Raw genomic sequence first — 21,472 nt, forward strand, 5'->3', positions numbered from 1 at the left:
TTCATACAGATGATAACCCTGCAGCTCTTCTTACGAAGACTTTATTCTTCGAGCGGTTTGCACATTGCAGACTGTTGATGGGCATCGGATAGCATGTCCACTCAGTTTTTCTCCCTTAAAGGCACATTGGCCTTTAAGTGGGAGGTTGTTGGGGTTAAAGGCCCATGTGGCTGGGACCCCGTGAACAGTTGGATGTACCATTCATTCATATAGACGGATGTACCCATTACCAAGGAAGCCGATGTCGATGATGCACCCCCACTCGCCAACAAGGGCGGCTTGCAAGAGTTCTTTAACATGACCAACGGCCGGTATGCTACCAACAAATTCGCACACCAAAGTCGTGGATTCCCATGAAGCCATTCAGCTGAAGAGGAGGTCTTCTTTCAAAAAAGACAGTTGAGCATGGCCTCGGTCGGGGTGGATGAATCAGCTGCCATTAAGACCTCCCAAAAGGAAAAAACTAGAAGTGAACAACCAAGAAGAGTGCAATGCTATCAGGGAGTAGCCAAGAATGGACAGTGGGCAGGAAGGCGAAGGTGAGGGAAAAGACGACGGTAAGGGCAAAGGTGGGGAAGGGGCTGTGTCATGTGCACGCTAGGGCCAGGTAGATTGGCGAGCTAGAGTGTAATATGTTGTGGGCGGACATGTGTTTTTTGGTCTGCTATTGATAGCGTGTGCTTTTTGGGCGTTTTTTCCCTATTTAAGCAGATTGGCGAGCTAGAGTGTAATATGTTGTGGGCGGACATGTGCTTTTTGGTCCGCTATTGATAGTGTGTGCTTTTTGGGCGTTCCTTCCCTATTTAGGCGGACATGTGCTTTTTGGTCCGCTATTGATAGCATGTGCTTTTTGGGCGTCTATTAAATAGGGAAGGAACGCCCAAAAAGCACACGCTATCAATAGCGGACCAAAAAGCACATGTCCGGCCACAACATATTACACTCTAGCTCGCCAATCTGCCTAGCCTAGCATGCACATGACAGGTTGCATGCTCCTAGCAAGGGCTTTTGCTCAGAAAGACGATTTTAGGATGCCGTAGTTCATCAACTACACATGATTTTCATGCAACAGGCTTTGTCTTGCTTATGCAACAAGCTTTGTCTTGCTTTGGAGACTTGATCCTCAACAGCAATGATTGCTTCTTGCCTGAGTGAAATAAACCACTTACTTTTTTTTTGGTAATATCTAGTGCAGTATATTTATATGCTCATAAATTTACAAGATGGGAAGTCTCCGAAATGGAGACTATCCCAAATGTCATAAACATAAAGAGAAAAGCTCTAAGCAAGAAGCATTCATATCACCCTCATGGCAGGCATCATATAAGGATTGCCGTAATGAGGCTCGGAAGGATTCATATGATTGGTGATTCTGCCGATTCAAGTATGCCAAATTTTGCTCACTCCAAATTGTCCAAAGAGCCCAATATCTCACCCAAGAGAGAAATAGCGAGTACTGGGACAAGGACCGCATAAATCTGCCAAAAAGCCAGAAATGTTTCCCAAATTTGTGACTCGGGAAACGGAGCCGAAGAAAATCTGAAATTCTCCTGAGGAGGATCCTGGAACAAGGGTAGTGCCAAAGCAGATGAAGAACAGTCTCTGAGGGAGCCTGACATCTTAGACATGTGGAAGGTGCAATGTGACGTTTAGCAAGTGTGACCCCCATTGACAATGTGCCTGTCAAACATCTCCAAAGAAAAAGTCTTTGTTTCAATGGCATTTTACACTTCCACAACATCCGGAGATTCTTCCGCCACCATGAGAGGGGCTTCCTTATATGCCACAGAGAATTAGCATGTTGGTGAATCCATGGGGGAGGCTGAAGAAGCCTGTAGGCTTTGATGGAGGTTAAGGCAGGAAGGGGAATAGGATGAATGCATGTAGTAGATGGCTGCAATTGTCAATCCATAAGCCTGTCTGTGTCAGCCACCACAGGTGGAATAGGTAAAAAGGGATGCAATAAATCAGCAATTTTTTTCCATATCGACCTATGATGCATTCCCAATGCATAGGAAGCAGTGGCCCGAGGAAAGGATAAGACATATCCCCGATCATCTACCACATCATGTATGTACCTAATTCCCAATTTCATAAGATTGTATGCCCGAACAGGTTCCTGTAAAGCAAGTGGAGTGTCAAAGATGGCACTCCAATGAATACTTTCTTTCCTCATCGAGTTTGTCCCCAAGCAATTATCAGGAGCCCATTTGACCTTAGAGAGAACTTGTTTCCAGTCAAGTATGAGGGCAGTAGAGAAAGGACAACCAGGTATCCTCCCTACAAATCTCCCAATAACAACCTCCCAATGATCCGTAATCCAATGACCATAAGCATAAGTCCTCATGTTGACACACATGGATGCTAACATACAAGTCCATGGCTGTTGTTGACAGAAGAAAGTATGCAACATTGTAGCCTTCCTTGCAAGTACATGATATCTTATATTGAGGACATTAAGTCCACCATGCATCCTTGGGGAGCACACCATTTCCATCTTCATCAGTCTCAATGCTTTCACAGCAGTTTTTGTCTTCCATAATATCTCCATAGCTTGAGACATAAAAGCTGAAATATCCCTGGAGGACCAATGCAGCAAGGGCAAATAGAACTGGACATAGGACATCACAATGGATTGTACTATTCTGAGCCTGACATGAAGAGGCCAAGTAGAAATCTTCCAGTATTCCAGTTTATGTTGAAGTCTTTGGAAAATCCATTTTAACTGCTGCTTTCTGGTGATATGCCATCCTATGGGATATCCAAAATGCCTGACAATATCTCTGGAATGCACCACCTGACCCAGCCAAAGAATAGAATGCCAGTCACATTGTTTCAGGGGGAGTAATTTAGATTTGTCAAAATTGACATGCAATCCCGCTGCCAACCCATATAAAGAAAGAGTGGCCATAGGCATGCGAAGTTCCTGAGGAGAATTCTGTGGCATGAAGAAGGAATCATGAGCATATGCTTGTGCCAAAAAAGATGTAGCCCCTGGGATTTTAAGACCAGTCATGTGTCCTGTGTTTGTAAGATGATCAAGATACATCAAAAGAGGATGGGTCGCAATGGCATAGAAGAGAGCACTAAGAGGGCAGCCCTGTCTGACTGATCGACCCAATATCCATGACCGAGACAGATGGCCCCCAAGAATGCACTGAGTAGTAGAGCCAGAATAAAGCCAGTAAACAGCATTTGCCATCTTGGGACCAAAGCCCAACTTTGTCATGATCTGAGAGATGAAATCCCATTGAACATTGTCAAATGCCTTAGCAATATCCACCTGCAATATAAGCACATCTTGATGCGAATACTTAGCATATTCAATTGCAGTCAAGGCATTGGATATATTATCATGGATTTGTCTTCGCGGGACAAACCCATACTGATGAGGATGAAGTCCTGCATGCAGTATCCTGTGAAGCCTATGTACAATCATTTTGGCAATAAGTTTGTAAAGTACAGGCATCAAAGTAATAGGCCTCCAATCTAATATATGATCACACAGATGTTTTTTGGGGACAAGCTTGACTATGCCATGCTTCCAAGAGTGCGGCAACTGATTTTCTTGCCAGGCCACATTGATCATTCGCAAAAGGACCTCTTTCAAATCATCCCAAAAAGAAATATAAAATTCCACCGTAAGGCCATCCCAGCCAGGGGACTTGTATTTGCTAAGGTGGAACAATGCATTATCAAGTTCCGTGTCAGTAAAAGGCCTCTCCAAGGTAAGAGCATCATCCATTTCAACTATTCCAGAAACATATTGAAGAAATTGAGTCCTGGCATCAGTCACTTGATTTGATGGGGAATCAGGAGCAGAAAACAATTTCTGGAAATAATTGTGGCATTCGTCTTGAAGATCAGAGAAAGAGTGAGTCCAAGAGCCATCCAGTTTCCTAACCCTTAGCCATGAATTTTTATTTCGACTAGCATGCAAGCCCTGGAAAAAGGATTTTGAAGAGCAGCCCTGGAAAAAGGATTTTGAAGAGCAGCCCTTATCCATGAGGGGCTTCATTCTTGCCCTAATCTGCCATTTGTGCAATTTCCTCTAATCATTAACAGTAAGTTTAAATTGTGCATGTGAAAGGGAATCCTTTTTTGAATCAGAGAGTGGCCTTGACTGAGAAAATTCAGTCAACTGTTGTGCTGTCCTTTTTGCCCATTTAACCTCATTCCTCCATTCTGTCATATGCCATTTGCCATACTCCCTAATGACATTCTGCATACGAGAGACGAAGCTGTCCCAAGCATAATTCATGTCCTCCTGGGCATGAACTGGCAAAGGATGAACGGCAGATCTGATCATTTGCTGAAAGTTGTGATGTTGAATGCAATAATCTACTGGAGAGAAATGGCAAATCATCCAGAGGCATGCCAAGCTGCAAATTCATCCACAATGGAGCATGATCTAACAGGCCCAATGAGAAATCTATAAGGAGATGAGGGCTAAAATCTGCAAATTGTTGTGGATAAAACAAATACCATCTGTCAAGTCTTGCCCAATACGTAGCAAGTGCATTATGATGAAAAGTATATCCACAAACTGACCCTTGGAGAAGTACCCATAAATCTTCAGCCTGCACAGAAAGAAGCATGTCATCCCATTTCTGCCTTTCCAATGATAGCATATGAGATCGTGAAGTGGTATTATCTCTAGGCAGAGGGGAATTATTAAAATCCCCACAGATGAATGCATTGGATCTCCATGGATATCTGCATAAAGAATCCCACAAAGAAGCCCTCATGGCAGAGGTCTGGGAGGCATAGACTGATGCAAACTCAAAAATATCACCATTGACATTGCATTGTATGACTATCCATCTGCCACTACTGTCATTGAAGGCCAACTGAGGCTCCAACTCATGTCTAACCAGTATGCATACACCTGAATAGGTAGCAGTACCAGCATAATATATATCATAGCCGCGCAAAAAACCATGATGTCCAGCCATGGAGTGTTGATTATGCTCTTGCAAACAAACAATATATGGCTGCATTTTATGTACATAAATCCATAAAAGCCTCCACTTTGAGACATTGCAGAGGCTCTGTACATTGTATGTAAAGCACTTAAGTGTTTGAAGCATGAAAAGGTATGTACCGTAGAGTTTGAGGATAAGAACCAGACATCAGAGAGGCTAGGCCTCTGCCTGCATAGGCTGCATGCCTTCATTACCCATGAAAGACAGCATTTTCCCCTTCTTCTGAATCACATATGGGGATGCCCTTCTTCAGTACGCCCACCCAATTTTGAAGGACAGGAGCAGAGGCTGAAGTAGAAGTTTGTCCTGGTGAGGGAGAAGAAGCATCCCATTGACGAGATTGAAGGGGGCGTTGCTTCAATACAACCACCTTCTTGGGTTGTTTAAAACCGTCCTGATCAATCCCCACAGTTTCCTTCATCTTCTCTTTCCCTTTATCTTTTCCTTTTCCTGCAAGTGCGTGCACCTGATTGACTGATTTTGCATTCTTTGCTCCATTTGCATTTGATGTCTTGACTTGCAAATTCTCATTCTTTTCCTGTGTCTGGGGTGGCAAGGCATTTGGGGGGGGCTGATGCAGAACCATTGGGCATTCAGAGGCTAGATGCCCAAACTTGTGACAGGCAAAACAAGCACCTGCAAAAACACCCCACTTCAATTCAAAATACTTTTTGCCCAATTGCACTCCCTCAACTTCCACTGCAATAGAAGGAGGGGTAGGTATGTCAGTGTCCCAGAGAATGCAGAACCTGTTACGGTTTCCCATGGGGCGTGGAGGACAAATGACCTGTCCCAAGGAAGCAGCCAGGCCAGGCAACTCTTCACACATATAGTCCGGGAAGTTAGCAACCTCAACCCATATAGGGCAGTGATGCCGTATAAGACTTTGATAGTCCTTGTTTGGGGACCAGGGCATAGCATGTACCATTTGCCTCCCATAAAACAGGGGAGAGAACTCAAGAAGCCTCTGCTTGCATGAAGCATCTAATAAATGCACCTCATAAAAGCCTCTGGAAGCAAAATACACTCCCTCTACAAAGCATCCTCCAAGGATGGACTTAATCCACTGCGCGACATCGCTGGCCGCGGGGATTCTTCCTAGAAAGAATATTATTACCGCAGTTTGAGACAACTTTCTGAGGGGGTTCACCAAGGACGGCAACTTCAATTTGTAGGTGACCTTTGGAATCGGTTTGCCCCCATTCCTGTCGTGACTGCTGAAAGTCATCCTTAAGGGTATCAAACACATACTGAGCTTCCAACGTAAATGCATCATCTTGTAAAGCCGGCTCTGATAGGCGGCGCTTAGCATCTGCAGATCTTTCTTTTCGGGCATATGTACAAACATCTAAAGCTGAAGCCATTGATGGAAACACGGAAAGGGAAAGGTCAGAAGGGCTGTAAAAAGGAAAGGGCCGATATTGACAGAAGGAGGCTGTGAGGTTACGAAGGCAAGAAGGAAAGTGGAATAGAACAGTACGGCAGAAAAGGTGCAGGAAGGCGGCAGAAAAGACTGCGAAAGGTCACTACAAAGTTGAGGAAAAATCAGGGCAGGGAAAGGCTGAATCGCGCAACAGGGGGCATGGGGCAGGACAGACACACACACACACACACACACACAGAGTAGGAGGAGGGAGTGACGAAATTGCAGGCTCACAGACAAGTAAGTCGCAAGCGAGCAGAGTCGCGGGCTAGCAGGCGAGCAGAGTCGCAGGCTCACAGGCGAGGAGAGTCGCAGGCTCACAGACAAGCACTCCACACACACTAAACTACTTTTTGAAATAAACCACTTACACCCATCACAAGCTCTTTCACATGGGATACTTGTGTGTGCCAACTGTCTGGTGTTCCCCAACCTATCCCATGTTCTGCGCCCTACATCTGCCATCTTTTCACCATAGCAAATGTCACCAAATCCATGTTAAAGCTACACAATGGTAAAACACCAAAGATCACAACGACCTCTGCATGGAGTACTTTGCACATGAAAGTGACAATTTAGCATCTAACCTAGCACAGATCTTCAATAGGGCTTTGTGTGAAGCCCTCCCTCTTGGCCCAATAATACCATTGTCTCTATCCATAAATCAAGAGAGCCCATGGAGCCCAGTAACTACCTAACTATCACGATTGGTCATACGTTGGCCAAGATTTATGGAGCAGCACTGGAGGCCAAGATTGGCTGCTTGGTAGAGAGAGACAGACATAGGGCATTTGATCAAGCAAGCTCAAGAAGAATTACTCAACATTGGACCATATCTTCACCTTCAAAGCCATCATTGAGGAGACCAAGTTACATAGATCATATCATGACTGGTATGTGAAATCGTTATTCAAGTCAAGAGCTTACCTTAGCCTTGCCAAATCATGTGTCCTTGAGCCTTGCCTTAGAGCCGCAATTGCAACTTCCCAATGTGGGTGCACTAGCTCGTCTCTGTGTCCTCACTCTCTTGTCACATTGGAATGCTCCTTTGCTAATGGGGTGAAGGAAGAGCTCTCTTTGTCTAGATGGAGGCAAATAGAGATTATCCTTTGCAGTGGTTCTTTCTCACAAAAGGCGAGGGAAGAAGAAGAAGATAATGCTAGAGGGAATTCTACAAGAAAACCTATTCAACCAAGCATCCATCTAACATGCATTAATCCAATAAGCAAGCAAGAGTAGAGAAGAGAAAAGCTCACAACTATTCTATTGTAAGGGAGTGATTGTCTATTGCTTAGTGTCCAAAATGACTTATATGCAATGACTAGTTTTCACACAAGGCCAGCCAAACTCTAGCCACTATTACTAGTCTTAAGCAAGTATGTACACGAAGTCCTTAGACTTTCCCTATTTGACATTAAGCTCATGATAAGGCTGCTTTATATGTTTCAGTGCCGTCTTACAAAAGGTAAGTGTCCTCTCGAGAAGTAAGATGGCAAAGCACCTTATGGTAGGTCGGGCGCAAGTGAAACCATGTAATCTACGAAGGAGTGGTTAACATACCCACCTTCCTAATGGTGACAACGTTCCCGTGTCACCCAAGTCACTGGTGAACACGGTGAAAAGATGTGGATGGTCTAAGATACGCCAGGAAGTTCATGTGTAAGGTTAAGTGGTATGGTTCGGGATTCATCCGCAGCCGGATGCAAGGCATGTTGGTGATAAGCTTTGGGCAGCCCTGGGGAGATAGCTTGTCGAGGCGGCATGGAAGGTAGATGCGAAGTAGAAGTTTGTCATGCGTGACCTCCTGCTGTGAAAATGGCTTGAGCCCTTCAAATTCAGGCGGTTGGTAGAAGTGACCGGTGTTCTGTGATTGGCGGAATGAGCGCCCAGACCACCATGAAATGACCCGTGTTCTGTGATTGGCGGAATGAGCGCCCAGACCACCATGAAATGAGTTTCATGGGTAGATGGTGGTCCTTCTTAGTGTGACATGATATTATGCCCTAATCATACATTGTGATGCTTAGAGAGTGGACTTCTTTGTGGAAAATATGTCTAGCGAGATTATCCTAGAGGACTACCAAACTCTCTCTTCTTCAGTTCGCATCGGTGACAACTCCTCGCGTCCTGTCACCGGTGTTGGTAATGTTTCTTTGGGTTCCTCTGCCACCTTACATGATGTTTTATATGTACCACGGATTTCCAAAAATCTGTTTTCAATGTACAAAGCTTCTCAGAAGGGACTTTGTGTGTACTTTGATGAGAGGTCATTGAAGTAATAGACAGGAAGACTCTCTCGATTGTTGCCAATGGAGTCCATAATGGGAGTCTCTACAAGATCACCAACTTTACTTCCCAGCTCACTCGCACTGACTCCCATATTCATCAGCTTTTATCCCCCCTTGATGGCTTTGGTTTTTGAGGCAGATACAAATTGTGGCATTCATGCTTCGGTCATGTACCCATTGCTACCTTAGCTCAGGTAGAAGTTCCATTGTTAGTAAGTTGTCTATGGAGTACCTTAGCTCAGGTCTCTTTCACACATTTGCTCATCCTGAATGATGGGCAAGCATCATCGAGATGCCTTTCCAGAGGAGGCCACTCATCGAGCAACCCAAAGACTGGAGCTTATACATGCAAATCTTGCTGGACCCATGGAGGTAGAGTCTCTTGGAGGGACTCGATTTTTTCTTCTTCTTGTGGATGATTTCACTCAAAAAGTCTCAGTATGTTTTCTGGCTCACAAGTCAGATGCTTTTGCCAGTTTCAAGACTTGGATCGCGATGGTGGAAAATCAATCTGGGGGCACAGTTTCATTTCTCTGGACTAATAATGGTGGCAAGTTTGTACCCTTTGATGACTTCCTTACGTCGAAGGGCATTCACTGACAGACCACAGTTCCTTACACTCCTCGACAGAATGGAGTTGTGGAACAGAAGAACCGGACCGTAAAAGAGATGGCTCGTGCTTTGTTGCATCATGCAGGTCTCCCTCCTGCTTTCTTGGGTGAAGCTATGGCTACCTCAGTTTATCTCATTAACCGATCTCTCACAAAAGCGGTTGAGGGCATGACTCCGGAGGAGGCTTTTATAGGACACAAGCCTTCTATATCCCACCTACATGTTTTCGGTTGTGTTGCTTATGTGCATGTCCTGGATCAAAAGAGGACCACACTCACATCGAAGTCAAAGAGAATGATCTTCACTGGATACAGTTTGAGATCCAAAGGGTACCGCTTTTGGGATCCGGAGGTTGATGACATCATCATTTCCCGTGCTGCTCAATTTGATGAGAGCTTGCTTGGCATCGACTCCTCTCCACCTGATGCATCTCCAGATTTTCTGGATAATCCATTCTCGGCAGATGTTAGTGATCTTATACCTCTTCCACGTTCAGCTCCACCCCCTCCTCCTCCTCCTCCTTGCTGCAACTATGGTGCCAACTCCTACTTTACAGCCACCAATTCCTATTGCACCAGCTTCTGCAGCTCCCAGTCCCTCTACGAGTCCTGCTTTGACTCCAGGATTACCCCCACCAGTGCTTACTTCATCACCTCTCCCACCAACATCGGATGAGTCCTCTATTGTAGCTAGATCTTCTTCTTCACACTTTGAGAGGAAGGCTGGCCTACCTCGGTGGGTTCAGTAACTCTTTAGAGATTCTAGTCTCACTGATGCATAGCTCCATAACCACATCTCTACAACCATCCCTGGACCTCGCTGTTCATCTCGGGCTTCCACATCTCATCACACAATGAATTGTGCTCTCATGAGTTCTCTCCAGGAGATCGATGAGCCTGAGAGTTTAGAGAAGGCTCTTACACAGCTGCAGTGGCAGCAAGCCATGGAAGCAAAGATGTTCTCTATTGAGAGGAATCACACTTGGTCTTTGGTGCCATGGCCCTTACATCGTCGTGTGATTGGTGTGAAATGGATTTTGGTACTTTGGACAAGTACAAAGCCCGCCTTGTTGCTCAAGAATATGCTCACAAGGCAAGTGAAGACTTTGTTGAGACATTTGCTCCTACAACCAAGTATACCACCATCAAGATTGTTTTGGCTCTGGCTGCGCACTTCAAATGGCCCATGTTCCAGATGGACGTAAAATCAACTTTTCTAAATGGAGATTTATGTTAGGGTTAGGGCTGCACACAGACAAAGACACACAGAGAATGAACAACAGCAAGAACACTCAAGAGAGGGATGGTAATTGATGCTTACAGAAAGATGATGGCATAGAATGTGTGGAGCTTGGGGGTTGACTCCACAATATCAAAATACAATAAATGTGGTGTCCTTTCACACCTAATATCCAAGGGGGAAAACCCAAAGGGAGAAAAGTGCCCTTGGTTAGCCCATGTTCACATGTGACACTACTCATAGCATATATGCCAATAAATCCCCCCTGAAGTGGCAATGTGAACCTGTACAAGATCTGTAGCAGATCACTCTCTGTAGGAGAGTAAGCCTAAAGCTTTGCGAAAAGCTTCACACTTCTCTCAAGGCAACGCCTTCGTGAACAGATCTGCAACATTGTCTTGTGTAGAGCAGTAAGATAATGAGCTCTCTCTTGCATAAATCCTCTCCCTGACATAATGATAATGAATTTCTATGGGCTTAGTATGTGCATGACACACTGGGTTTCGTGCCACGGCTAAAGCACTCTGACTGTTAGTGAGTATGGTGATGGGTGTCTGCTAATACTCCGAAGATCAGTAATCAATCTCCTCAACCATACACAATCTACTCTGACTGTAAAGGCTGCCTTGTACTTAGCCTCACAAGTAGATGTGGCAACAGTGGGCTGCTTTTTTCTCAACCATGATATGCATGAATGCCCCAAAAAGAAACAATTCCCACTAGTGGATTGTTGCATATCATAGTCACCAGCCCAATCAGAGTCACTGTAAGCATGTAACTGCAAGCTGCGTCCCCCTAGGATATACTAACGCAAGATCTAGGAAGCCCTGAAGATAGCGGAAGATTCACTTCACTGCTTGCCAATGCTTTGTACTTAGGCTATGCATAAATTTGCTACACTGAGAAACCCCAAACTGAATATCCGGGTATGTGTTGCATAAGTATATGAGGCAGCCCACTGCTTGGCTATAAACACACTCATATCAAAAGCCTCTCCAACGTCATACATGCTCAAATTCAACCCTGGCTCCATCGGAGTAGAGATGGGCTTACAATCTTGAAACCCAAATTTGTGCAATAACTTTTGAATGTACTTTGATTGGTGTACATAAATCCCAACATATGTCTACACAAATTATATGCCCAAATAATAATGCAACAATCCCAAAGCTTTGAATGCTGAAACTTTATCCATATCATTCCCAGTTAGCAACACATCATCCACATAAAGAATGAACATAATCAAAGAGCCATGATCCTCTTTCACATAGAGGGTGCTCTCCGTTGGACTATTGCGAAATCCCTGCATGGTCAAATAATTATGTATCTTCTCATACCAAGCTCGAGGAGCTTGTTTGAGACCGTAAAGTGCTTTTCTAAGCTTGCATACTTTGTTTTCATGACAATGCATCACAAAACCAATGGGCTGATTTACTTACACTTCTTCTTGCAAATCCCCATTGAGAAAAGTTGATTTTATGTCCAACTGATGCACTTTCCATCCATGATGGGCAGCCAATGCAACAACACATCTAACTGTGGCCATACGAGAAGTAGGTGCGAAAGTCTCATCATAATCAATGCCCTTTTTCTAGGCATAACCTTTGGCCACTAGCCTGGCCTTGTACCTGTCAATGGTACCATCAGACTTCCTTTTCAACTTGTGTACCACTTTGTGCCAATGGGCTTCTTGCCTACAGGTAAGTCTACCAAATCCCATGTACTATTTTTATGGATAGAATCCATCTCATTTTGCATGGCTTGCATCCAATGCTCATCCTAATGAGTCTCTTCAAATCAATCTGGCTCATCTGCATCACAAAGTGTACTCATGCAAGCAACCTGTTCTCTTGCATTACGTGAACCGCTCGTATCCTGCTACCGAGTGGAGATGAAAGTTTGCTCTCCCGTAAAGTATGGAGCAACCAACAAGGCACAACTCTAGCCTCTTCCATTGCTGTCCGCTCTTGCTCCACCACTTCCTCCACATTTTGACGTGTAATCAGCTCATCCATGGGCAGATTTTGAGCACCCAAATGCTATCCATTAGTAAAAGTTGATGGGTAATCTGTTGAGCCATCAATTCCCAATGGGAGAAGTCCTTCAAACATGTTAAGTAGGCTTGAAGGTGGCTGTCCCAAAAATTCAGCCAATGGTTGGTCTGAATTTTCAGCAAATACAACATCTCTGGTGTCCAAAATCTTTTGTGTGGAAGGATTAAAGAGACAATAGCCTTTACTGCCAGTGCTATAACCCATAATATGCACTTAGCTGCTTTGTCATCAAGCTTACCTCTCAATTGTTGAGATACATGTGTATAAGCTATACATCCAAAAACTCTAAAGTGATCAACTTTAGGTTCCCTTTCGTGCCACGCCTCATATGGCATGCTTTGGTAGGGATCTATTCAACACATGTGTAGCACACATTATTGCTTCCATCCAGAATTTGTGAGGCAAGCCTTTGCCTTTAACCATGCATCTAGCCATTTCCATTAAAGACATGTTCTTTCTCTTAGTAACACCATTTTTTTGAGGAATTTATGGCATCGTGCATTGATGCTTTATGGCTTTTTATGCCATAAAAGCTTTGAAAGCAATGGACATGTATTCCCCCCCTTGATCTATATGGAGAGTCTACACTTTGCAACCTGTTTGATTTTCAGCTTGTGGCACAAAATGTTGAAAACATGCAAATACATCAAATTTTGCCTTCAAGGGATACACCCAAGCAAATCTAGAGTAGTCATCGATAAAGATTACAAAGTATAGATGCTTACCAATAGATGGTGTCTGCATAGAACCACACACATCACTGTGCACAAGCTGTAATTTTCGGACAGCCCTTGTTGATCTATCTTTTGGGAATGCATTTCTGTACATCTTACCCAATATGCACCCTTCACATACATGTTTTGGTGGCAGTTCTACATGAGGCATACCCTATACCATTTTTTGCCTTGCAATAGCATCAAACTGCCATAATTCACATGCCCAAACCTAGCATGCCATAATTATGTCTCGTGCATGGCAGGTATAAGAGTGGTAACCACATGAGCATCATGCTCTCTCCTATCAAACCTATCAAGCTGATATAACCCATGGTACAATGTGCCGGAAGTGACTAATGCATAGCCACCTTGATCATCTTTCACTGTGCATCTGTCATCCTCAAAGTTCACTGCATATCCTCTTTTAGCAAGAGAGGAGACAGAGAGCAAGTTCTTAATCCCTGGCACATTACAATATATCTAGAAGACATAAGTCTGCACCATCTGCTGTTGTGAGGATCACCTCACCAACACCCTAAACCGGATAAGAAGAATTGTTTGCACATGTTACCCGCTTGCCTTCAAGGGCAGCCATAAGCTTCTTAAACAAATCCCTACGTGAGGTAATTAGAAGCACCACTATCAAAGTACCATGTGTCGTGTCTTTCACTGACACTGAGAGACATATGCTCCAATGATGCATCATAACTGCAAGTAAGGAAAGTCCACTCATTCTGCACAAGATTTACTGATGCATCATCTTTCCCTTGCAAGTAATGAAGAAGAATCTATAGCCATGCCGCTTTCCTTCTTCTTCTCCTTTGTAAGCCTTATTCTGCACTCATTCAAGTAATGACCTGGCTTCTTGCAGTAGTGACATTTGCCCTTTTTCTTGGGCTTGCCTGCATCATTTATAGCCTTTTCTAAAGGCTGTCCCGAATCAGCCTTTGGCTGAAAACTGTGTTTGGCTTTTCCCTTGCCTTGTCTTGGGCAACAAAAGCCCCATCATTGCCACGCATGCTAGAAGATTTGTTCTTCCGATTCTGCTCCTCTTGTAGTGACAAACCAACCAACTCTTCAAACAAGATTGGTTCTGGGTTTCCCCGCATAGATAGAGTGAGCGATGTGTGGAAGTTCAAGTAGGTTTTTGGCAAAGATGATAGTGTCCTGGAAACTAGCTCCTTTTCAAAAATGACCTCATCAATATTAAGCAGTTGCTTCCAAAAATCCTGGATCTTCGTAAGATGATCAGCCATACTATCACCTTATTCATGTCCAAGTTCTCAAGCTCTTTCTTGAAAAATGCAACCCTAGCCTCATTCTTTGCTTGATACATGGTTTCAAGTACATCCCAAGCTCACCGTGAGGTCCTGCAAGACCGGATATGCAATAAGATTAATCGCTTTACCGACAAAGCAATCAAAGCCATCGCTTGGGCATCACAAGTATCCCATCTCTTCTGCTCCTGTGAGGGAGGAGTGGGTACTGCAGCTTGTTGAGGACCACGGCCAGGCGCGTTAGGTGCTATGTCAACAAGGTGTACATCTTCACCTAACACATAACCCCACAATCCTATGGCCACAAGAAGATTTCGGACCATGAAACTCCAAAGAGAGTAATTACTGCCATCCAATTTGTCCTCTTAGGACAAAACCCCGAATATATCGGTCGTATTGCCAGCCATTTGCTAAAATCTCTTTACTAAGAGATATGCAAACACGTGCAACCAAATATGATGTAAAAAGCACCTACAGGCAAAATCCCAAACGCACCGAAGAGGCAACCACAAGGTCCTGCGCAAATGTTTTGCCCTAAATACAAGGCTGCAGATAATTGCAATGCTAAAATTCTCCAAATTTTTGAGCATCAATGGGCTGATTTATGTGTCAATTGCACATAATTCACAAAAGCCCCAATGAGCTCTAACTGTGCAATTAAGCATTGATTTTAAAAAAGCCCCAAATTTCTCTGTGTCTTGTAACTGCAATTGTGCAATTAAGCACACATTCTAAAAAAATCCCCAAATTTTTCCTGAATCCTGCACCTAGATGTTGCCCTGCTCTACTACCTACACTTGATTTTTGCAATGAAGCAAGAAATGCACAAAAGCCCCTTGAACTGAACCAAAAACTAATTACCTAAATGGTCAAAACCCTGATTTTGTAGGGTTTGCAGAGTTGCAGCCGGCAAATGTGGCGAGCGGGCGTTGAGTGCATTGATAGGCGTTGACTCTCGGGCGATGCCCTCCAACCAGCAGATTGGCGACAAGATGATGCAAGTGGCAAGACCTACAAAAGTCATCGGCGGCACACGTGGCAGAGCTGGAGTCTCAAGGGAGCCGACAGCGCATGCGGTGGTCTGCGGGGGGCAGGCGGGGAGGTGGAGTCATTCGCAGGCGGTGAGGTGGAGTTGTCTGTAAACGACTCGTTGCAGATGGCGATGGCGTGGGAGAGAGTGCCCCCAAGACTGCATGCCCTCGAGCTAATCTAGCTGCTGCTGCCTCCTTTAGGGAGAAACACGGTCCTGTGAAAGTAACTCCCAAGTAGACATATGACCTGACGTACTCTACCGGCTCCCCTCGGAAAGTGAACTGAGGCTCTGATCTCGTCACCCATGCCTGTGTGGTGTTAAACACCATAACCTTGGTTTTCCCAAGGTTCACTGTCAGATCTCTATCTGCACAGAAAGCCTGTAATGCATCCAGGTGTCTCTGTAATCCCCCCGGAGAGTCTGAGATTAGAACAATATCATCAGCATATAACAAGATGGGTATCGACACCCCTGCTAGGCATGCCCCTAGGCCTCCCAATCTGTCTACACAATCAGAGACCGCATCAATGTACAATCCAAAGAGGGTGGGCGATAGCGGGCATCCCTGCTTCACCCCTATCATGCTGGTCACACTATCAGATAGTCTACCTGGAGCTCGGACCTGCCTGTCACACAGACTCATACAAAGCATATATCCCCCACTGCATGTCCTCGGGTACCTCAATGTCATGCAATCTGTGCATAAGCCTGGCACGTGGTACGGTATCGAAGGCTTTGCGGAAGTCCACAAAGCAGCAGTATATCCTTCTCTTCTGTGCCCTGCCCTCTTCAATAAGTGCCCGAAGTGTCAGTATGTGATCCAAGGTAGTAAATCCTCTCCTGAAGCCAGCCTGTCCATGTGCTCGATGACCATGCCTCTCTGCCCATCGGCTCAGCTCCGACTCCAATATAGCGTCTACGGAGAGAAAGAAAGAAAAAAAGTTAGATTAACGTCTACGGAAGACCCCAAGGGCCTATGAGACCAAAAGTAATACAATGTTTACATGGTACCATGGATATACAGAGCCATAGAAACTGAAAGAAAAAGTAAAATGAAAGCATCTAACAGTGAGAGAGAGAGAGAGAGAGAGCCAAAGCTAGAGAGAGATTATGTTCACAACTCAATGATGTTTATTGATGTGATAATTTAGATACACCAAGTACAATGCTTTTAAAAAACCTTTGAAGGTTCTTCTGCATGACATAAGCAATGATGTCAAGCAAGTATAAATATCCAGATATTATGTGAACCACTATAAGAGTGGGTTCACACCAAAACACACACATAACACTTGTGGAGACACAAGCATGGTTACACACACATGATGGAGACACAAGCATGGTTACACACATGATGGGACATATTCATACGACTCGGAATCCCAACAACAAGAAAATATGATTCCAAAAAGGTTTTCTTGGTGTTTTTTACCTTCTTATACTTTAACTTTTTGCTTGTACATGCTTAACAATTAATGCTTTAAAGAAAGCAAAGGTTATTAAAGTGGTAAGAGCCTAGGTACTAAAACATGACAAGGTATTTTTGAACATCACGCATTTGACAAGTAAATCTGCAATAGAAATCAAGACTGGATTATTTTTCAATGTTTTTGGTTATAGGAACCATGTTTTTACCAATAATGACTACGTCAGGTTCAGGAAATTGATCTCCAAAACCCATGTGTATCTTATTCAGATCTCCCTGTATAAAAGTTGCATTGGTTATATCATTCCTTAGTGCATTTCGGCGTGCATCAGCAACAGCCTCTGGAACCACCTCATAGCCATAGACATGCTTTACCCTGTGTAACGAGATAGAAACAGTAGCTGATGTCCAAAACTTTCACAAACAAAGAAGAGACAAGGAAATATTCTATAAGATGCTAATTGGGTAACAACTTTTGAAGAGAGAGAGAGAGATGAGCCTTTTTAGATCATAGCCAAGCCAGCAGCATACATATGATTTGTATGATGGCACCGAAGTGCTAGGAATGGGACTTGAGCCCAAGATGTTTAAGTTAGGAACCCAATGACCAAATTGAGAGAGAAAACAAAGAAAGTTATATTTACGTCTTACAAAAGGCCCGATGGGCCTATGAGACAAAAGATGATTACAAATATCCATGGAATATCATCATCATGGAAAACTGAAAAGAAAACTGAAACTGAAACTAACCTAGTAACTGAAGCTGAGAGTCCAAATTGAGAGAGAGAGAGAGAGAGAGACAGAGAACTTATTAACGTCTTCAAAAGACCCAAAGGCTCTAAGAGACCAGGCAGTAGTACAATATCTCCATGAAAAAACTGGTCCATGGGAAAACTGAAAACTGAAAGAACCTAGCTACCTATATGAAGAACATGTGTTGATGTGAATAAGGCACTTTAAGAAAGAGAGGGACGTGTTGATGAATAAGGCACTTTGAGGGGGAGAGAGAGAGACACAGAGACAGAGACAGACAGAGAGAGAGACAGAGACAGAGACAGAGACAGAGAGAGAGGGATGACCTTCTTGCAAGGGTCAACCCAATGGTGCCAGTGCCACAAAACAGATCTAGCACTATTTCCTTGCCATTCCCTTCCAAGAAGGCTGCTTCTTCTACAAGACCATAAAGAATCTCGGCCTGTTACCCCAAAACAATCCGTGTATCAGAAGAGCACTTGAAAGTGACACAATCATGACTTCATGCTTTTGATGGAAGTGCACTATATCTTAGTCAAATGCTTTAACTGTTTATTATTGCAATACCAAAATATATCATAACAATAAGAGCCACTTGCAAGACCTGACGAGGGTTAGTTTGAAAAAATGAATTGGCCGATATCTCAAACACCAAACCGTTTATGCACTCTGTAATTGTGGAGCTTCCATACAAAATGTGCTCTTCTTCCCCAGCAGAGGTATTGCCAACACGTGAGTTGATGTTGTTTACCACGCTCACCTGCAAACAATATTTAATTCAGGCATGCAGAACATGACACTGCTTGATAAAGCGAGTAGCCCTTTTGATTTTGATTCAATTTCTGTAAAGACAAATCTACAAATCAGCCATTAAGAATCCCTTGAGAAAAACACCCACTTTCTTTCCTTGCACAAATGTAAGCAAAGCACACCATGGCACCTACACATCCCCTTCCCTTCATGATTCAGGATAAACCCTCCATACCACACCCCATTATGTTGGTAGAGTTTGGTGCAGCACCCCTGAATGTGAGGGGTGCAGCACCCCTGATGCACTTTTCCAAATAGTTGCATTTCTATTCCGCTTCCAAAAAGGTAGTACAATGTATCCATGATGAATAATGAACCATGGAAAATAAAAATTTCTATGAAACTAGCTGCATAAGCCTAAGTATCCATGTGATGCTACATGATGACAGTGAGGCCCTCCAGGATAGATCGCAGAGCAGCCATAGCATCTCCCCTCTGTGATGGGAGCTTTCCATGTCATCGAAGGATATCCTAGATCTACAACTGCAAGTGGAGGGATGAGGCCTCCAAGATCTGGGGCATCTTGGCTCTCAGACGGGATCGCTCATATTCACTTGTGACACCCAGTGTACGTGCGGTGGGGCCAGAGGATTACACCTTCGTGTAGGCTGTTGTAGGTCTGGCTGGTTATATTAACAACTTCAAAAGACCCAAAGGGTCTATGAGACCAAAAGGTAGTACAATGTGTCCATCAGAAATATTGGATCATGGAAAAAACTATATCGGAACTAGTGATCTATGCTAGAACATGTAAAACAATACAAACATCCATATGGCTGATACATGATGCCAATGTGCATATTAGGGTCATACAATGATACCATCCTCCTCTAGAATAAAACATGGGGTGATAATAGCATCTCTCTTTGATGGGAGCTCTCCATGTCATCAAAGGATATCCTAAATCTACCGTTGATGGATGGAGAGCTGAGATCTCGGGGGTCAGGGGCATCCGGCTCTAGGAAGAGATAAAGCTCTCGTGACACCCGGGTGTGTGGGGCCATAGGGTCACGCACCCGTGTATGTGATCGATGCCTTGCATGATCCTGGCAGTAGTCCAAAACAGTCTGTGATGGAGGTATGGGAGGCATCATGCTGGCTCTGACTCCCAGGGTGTTGTATCAACATGACCTCTTAGTGGCAGCGAAGCTCTGGTGGGTACATGCCAAGGCATCTGTGATCCTCATATTTCATAGTCCGTGAGAGAGGACTGAATCCATCCCGCAAGAGGCAGTGAAATCTCCCACAAATCTCATTGTCTGTCACATGAGTGCTAACAAAGGAAGACTTAAACTTGGATTAATGCTAAACTAATGATGATTAACAATAATCCCTGTTAAGCTTCCAAACACACAGGAGAAGCAAGGGATGAGAGATGTAACCCTAATCTACTGTATATTCCAAAACATGAATATGTACAATGGTTCATTCCTGGATCTAAACTTAGATCTTTCTCATGTATGCCTTACTGAATTCAAAATTTCTCTGCAATCCAAATGCCTTGGCTGCTTTTTCAATTGCCCTTGGTCTTGGCTCTCTGAAACCGGCCTCTGGTTGAAACCAAAGTGCGGTAGACTAGCAGTCACCCTTCCAATTGTAGTCCAATAAATAACAAAATTAACTGGAGCTAGAATGCCCCAAAACTGGAATGAAATCGACACCTGTTGGCCCCAAAGCTTGGCGCCCCTTTCGGTATTTCTTTATTCAAATTCAATGAAATGTATAACTGAGTACAACAAAGCCAGTCCAGGAAAGAAAACCTGCATGTCCAATCTAGCAGCCCTCAAGATCTCTTAGCACAGAGGATTCACACACAGATCTGTGTCCCACAAAAGCAACACACTGTGCTTCCCTCTAGTCAACCAAGACAATTCAGCAGGGCAGCCTTGAGCATACATCTGGCTGTTCCATGAACATGGTCTCAACTCAGTTCAAACATACATCCACTGTCCAATCTCTGTTTCCACCCTTCAAACTGCCATACCCCTCCTCTCACACGGGGCCAGATGACACAACTCCGCAGCAGCAGACATAAGCCAGTGGAAAGAAAGAAAGATTGACAAGTTTAGAGTTTACCAAATCAATGCGTGGTCCTGCACCGGAGGGACTGAATGTACCAGTCCTTGCAAAAGACTGTCTATACTTTTCTCCCTGTAGCCGCCTGACTGATACACCAGTTTGACTATGATAGAGCGCCGCCACCACTGTTCAGGACGGAACAGGTCTGTAGCCGCCTGTACCTATCTGTACAGGTCTGCAGTACCTGACTGTACCTGTCCGTACAGGACTGTACGGACTGTACTTGCAGTCACCTGAACCTGCCCGCCTGCTGTCTGTACCCTGGTCGCCTGCGCCGCCTGAAGCAGTTGATGCACAGCAGTCTATACCTGCTGTCGTACAGCAACACCTGCAACCGGTTACGTACAGTTGCCAACAGTACGGACAGTACTTACTGTCCGTACCTGCCTGCGCCGCCTGTACCTGCTTGTCAACGCAGCCTCCACCAGTGCTGTACGGCCTGCAACCACGTGGACTGTACGGCCTGTTCAGTATGCAGCAAAAACCAGCACCCAGTCCTCGACAGGGTTTTTCCCCCCCTCCACACACGTAGCTTGCACGTTTTTCCAAAAAGCAAGAGAGAGAGAGATGAGAGAGGCGTGTAACTCCCAAAGTGGAGTTACCCCTTTCTCCAAAAATATCCTAGGCCCCTTTCTCAAGTTTATTAAACTTCTAAGGGTTACTTATGCCTAGGGGCCACCCAAGGTTAAAACATTAAAAATAATAATTCCCTTGGGCCCCCTTCACACTTGGGGATGTCCACACATCATACCATTCGTCCAGGCACCCCAAATATGA

The 21,472-nt window shown here is 44.4% G+C and overlaps 1 protein-coding gene across 1 annotated transcript in view; it reads right to left on the bottom strand.

Moving 5' to 3' along the window:
• Positions 1-21,472, bottom strand: part of LOC147620149 (RNA methyltransferase family protein) — a 71,100-nt gene that overhangs the window by 24,932 nt on the left and 24,696 nt on the right. Inside the window, exons 6-8 of the mRNA XM_086772346.1 lie at positions 18,411-18,566; positions 18,133-18,248; positions 17,263-17,429 (exon numbers count right to left, since the gene is read on the bottom strand). Coding sequence (XP_086628472.1) covers positions 17,263-17,429; positions 18,133-18,248; positions 18,411-18,566 — 439 coding nt within the window. The remainder of the gene's footprint in view (positions 1-17,262; positions 17,430-18,132; positions 18,249-18,410; positions 18,567-21,472) is intronic.

This window comes from Cibotium barometz, chromosome 32, assembly GCF_041138505.1.
Source record: "Cibotium barometz isolate CiBa-2024 chromosome 32, ASM4113850v1, whole genome shotgun sequence".
NCBI lineage: Eukaryota > Viridiplantae > Streptophyta > Polypodiopsida > Cyatheales > Cibotiaceae > Cibotium > Cibotium barometz.